The sequence below is a fragment of the Papaver somniferum genome, chromosome 7, assembly GCF_003573695.1.
Source record: "Papaver somniferum cultivar HN1 chromosome 7, ASM357369v1, whole genome shotgun sequence".
Lineage (NCBI taxonomy): Eukaryota > Viridiplantae > Streptophyta > Magnoliopsida > Ranunculales > Papaveraceae > Papaver > Papaver somniferum.
In genome coordinates, this window is record NC_039364.1 from 21,798,262 (window position 1) to 21,802,418 (window position 4,157).

Here is a 4,157-nt window from a genome sequence, read left to right on the forward strand (position 1 = left end):
ATGTATCCACCAAAATATGATAGTTATTTGAGTTATGTGGAAAATGAAATAGAAAGTGAACTTCCAATATATCAAGAGGGCATGAATGTTGATCAAATCTTTAATTATTTCACTATATTGGAGCAAGTACTATCATCTAACATTCAATAGGTAAAAGAGCACAAGCCATTGTATCCAACAATTATCAAGGTACTTGATGATAGTGAAATAGAAGATTTTGGTGAGCCATTGTACGACTAGAAGTGGAAGACATTATATCAAGGGGACCTCGGGAACAATTTCAAGTATGTGAATCAATGATTATCGGAAGTAAGCCTTTATTCAATATACAACAAAATGTGGAATCAATATATGTTGGTCCAATTTGGGCTTTCATTGAAGACAAGTTTCATGACTTTGGTCATCGTGTAAGGTTCGAAGGAATCCTTGGTGTATCATTAATACTTGGGGATGCTCTCGACTATGACCACAAAGTGATAAATTTGGTGAGTAATTACAATGGAAGGTGTAGATGTAGAATTGCCTTCAAACAAGGAAGAAGTTCAAGTACTAATGGAGAATTTGCTTTGAAGAATTCGTGGAAGAATTTGTTCAAACAAGGGGAGGATGATGTATTTACAAACGAAGAAATACTTGGTGTGTCATTACTACTTGGGGATGCTCTCTACTATGACCACAAAGTGCTACATTTGGTGAGTAACTATAATGGAAGGTGTAGAGGTAGAATTGTCTTCAAGCAAGGAAGAAATTCAAGCACTAATGGAGAATATGCTTTGGAGAATTCGTGGACGAATTTGTGCAAACAAGGGGAGGATGATGTATTTACAAATGAAGAAATACTTGGTGTGTATTTACTACTTGGGGATGCTCTCAACGATGACCACAAAGTGCTACATTTGGTGAGTAACTACAATGGAAGGTGGAGAGATAGAATTGTCTTCAAGCAAGGAAGAAGTTCAAGCACAAGTGGAGAGTACGCTTTGAAGAATTCGAGGACGAATTTGTTTAAAGAAGGGGAGGATGATGTATTGTGGATGTCCCATACCGATATTGAAGCACCATTTATAGTTCATCCTAGAATTACTTTGAATATGCCAAGTATGCCCTTGGTGCTAGTATAAAGTAGAAGAGATAAGGCTAAAGATGGAGGTTTTGGGAGTTTTAGAAGATTGTGTGAAGAATGAGAGGTTCTCTTCTTTCAAACCTAATTGTTATCTCTTGGGGGAATTAGATCATCTAATTCTAGAGTATCAACTAGATGCCTTTCATAATCTTATAGTTTCCAATTTAATTGGGTAGAAATTATAAGTTATTTGAGAAGAATCTCCATTATTAGGTTCTTCCTTTATTCAAAGGGTAGAAGAAACTAAATTGGTTGATTATTTATCATTTTTCAAGTTATCAATTTCAATTTATTTTCATCGTAAGCTTCCGCTTCTCATCAGTATATAATACCCAGAGATTCATTAGTTACAATTGAAATGATATGCCATGAATCTAAAGAAGCAAAATAGAGGAACAGAACGTGAGAAGCGGTCTTCGGATCAGAGTTGCATCGTGGGAGATGTTGGAGTTGAAGGTCGGAAGGCCTTCGTTCAATGCTTTCCACAAGAAAAGCTGTACTTTTGATGGACACAGTAGAGTCCATAAGAGTGCCGATGATGGAAGAGGTGTTCGATGCGCTTGATTGAAGATGCTAGTCATGCAATTGCGTCCATTTGCTGAGGTGTATTGCCCGATCTTTAACCATCTGTATCCTTTTTTTTTCATCTTGGTCCATCAGGTGCTGTATACCGGAGAAGAAGACAGAGATTACAACTACTAATAATGCTACTAAAACCATACTAGAGACTATAAAAGCAACCGAAATTACAGACTCAAACTAAAGTACACTAATGTAATTAAAAGGGGAAAACAAATTTGCTTAAAAGTAACAACTTATGCAACTAAGTAGAGGAATCGATTTCACCGGCCCATTAGCATATGTAGGTTTTGTGCTTGTTGTTGCTGTTATGCAAAAAGTAATTGTAGACTTGTGATACAATTCTAAACTCATGGTTCCATGTAAGAAATTGTTATGCTGCAAGATGTGATATATATTTCCCCTTGGTCAAGACATTACAGGCGAATATGAAAAGCCGTAGAAGAGAATTAAAAATCTGTTGCAATTCTTCGGTGGCTAGCGACCTCTTATTTTGGTGCAGACAGATATTCACTGCTAAAGGGTGAAGATTAAAGCTGCTATTTTCCTTGGATGCCCAAGTTAAAGCACAATTTTGATGACCCATAGACAAGTTTGGATAAAACCAAAACAAGGTTATTTTTAAAAGAATCCAATTCACACTCCAAGGATAATTCTAGGACCTTGGAATACAAGATTAACTTCACCAAAAGGACCCAAACAAACTTAAGCAAACTGAATACCAAAAAAGATTAAAAACACAAGGAAAACTTCGCCGTCTTAAACACAAGAACCCAGGAACACCACCAGCAACACCAAAACTGAAATTAAACTGTTGGTTTGAAAAAATTGCCTTTCAATTTCATAAAACCAGGTTCAAATAGGAAATAAAAGGTTAAAAGGGGTTTTTAATTATTTACCTAGGGAAGGCTCTGAACAACTTTAGAAAACATAACTCAGAAGCAGTTGTTGTAGGTTTACAAAATGCGAAGCGGCAAAAGAATATTGTGATTGAAAATCAACTGCAACTTAAGTTTTAAAGATCAGGTCAAGGTTTAAGGGACTTTAAAATTAACCAATGGGTTTTCAAGAAGTGAAGGCAACCAAAGCGCATCTCAGGTTTTTCTAAAAAACACAGGAAAACAGTATCATCACATAGATGATGGCACATCGAGACTCCCTGTTAGTACCCCGACATGATCACATTACCATATTAGTCAAATGTGGTCTCTATCAAATCAAATGCAGATAGGTGTATTGTGAGACAACCACACCCGTGAGTCACGGTTAGGGTCACATTTAGTAACATGGGTTTCGCTTCTTTTCTGGAGGTATTGTTTAATTTCATCAAAAAGGTCAAACCACCACACCTAAATCATCCACAGCCGTTGATCTCAATAAACCACCACCTCTTTACCACCCAATCTAACGATGAAGAGCTAACGACAAACAAAATCTTTTAATTGGCACCCACGTCCTACCTGCATGATTAATGCACCATCCACCAACCTATATTTTTAATGTCACGCATCACTATCCATATCAACCCCCATTTCTCTATCGTAATCCCATAAATTTCTATCTCAATCTCCATGTCTAAATTCTGAGCTGAAGCCTGAAGGAGGTCGACAGAAATAGACGCAATATTGATGGAAGGTGTTTCAGTAAGTGCATACAAAGGTTTGAAAGGATACTGGAGAAGAAGAGGCTACCAAAAACTCAATGGCGGGTCGAAGCAAAGATGTCGTGGCAACAGTGCTGAGGGGTTGGAGAGAAGAGCACCATCGTCAAACCGGAGAAGACGGTTTACGTGGCGGATTAAGATTACACGACCCAAACTCCGATTCTTTCGAGTTAATTGTAGGTTGAATGCAAGGGAAGTGTTTCAACGTTTTAGAGATGCATATGTTAGACTGATGGTCAGTTTTGCAAAATCAAGAGTTTTTATAAATGGGTTTGGTGGTGGTGGTTCAGGTTCTTCAGTTGGCTATGGGTTGGGGAAGCCTCATCAGTATGATGAAAAGACTATGGTCGAGATCTATAGGTCTATGATTGCACAGGGTCAGTTGGCCGTCACTTCTCGCAATTCAGTGGTGATGGTATAAGGTCAATGCCCGCGTCACATTGCAAAGACAGTCTATGTAAAGACCATTTTGATGTAAGCACGTCGTCAAGTCGATCGGAAAACTTGTACCAGCATATATATGGGGTGGAAAATGGCAATTAAGTCGTCGCAGTCCAGCTAGTCCTCTTCTGTTCATTTTTATTTTTTGAAGCACGTCCTCCTCTGTTCCTGATGGCCGTGGATGGATTTTTAATATTTGTACATAGTATGTAAATGCTTTCTGCATTATATTTATAAGGGTCTTAGGAGACATAAGTCAAATTATCTTGGAGTGAATTTTTTGTGTTTTCTTTTCTTTGATTATTTTTTCTTGTGTGAATTTCTTGCGTTGAAGTTTTCATGTGAAAAGAT

General features: G+C 37.6%; 1 protein-coding gene across 1 annotated transcript; it reads left to right on the forward strand.

Moving 5' to 3' along the window:
• The first annotated feature begins 3,330 nt into the window (after positions 1-3,330).
• LOC113294327 lies at positions 3,331-3,786 on the forward strand. Its single transcript, XM_026542718.1, has one exon. It carries the CDS (start codon positions 3,331-3,333, stop codon positions 3,784-3,786), a length of 456 nt encoding a protein of 151 aa, XP_026398503.1.
• The last annotated feature ends 371 nt before the right edge of the window (positions 3,787-4,157 follow it).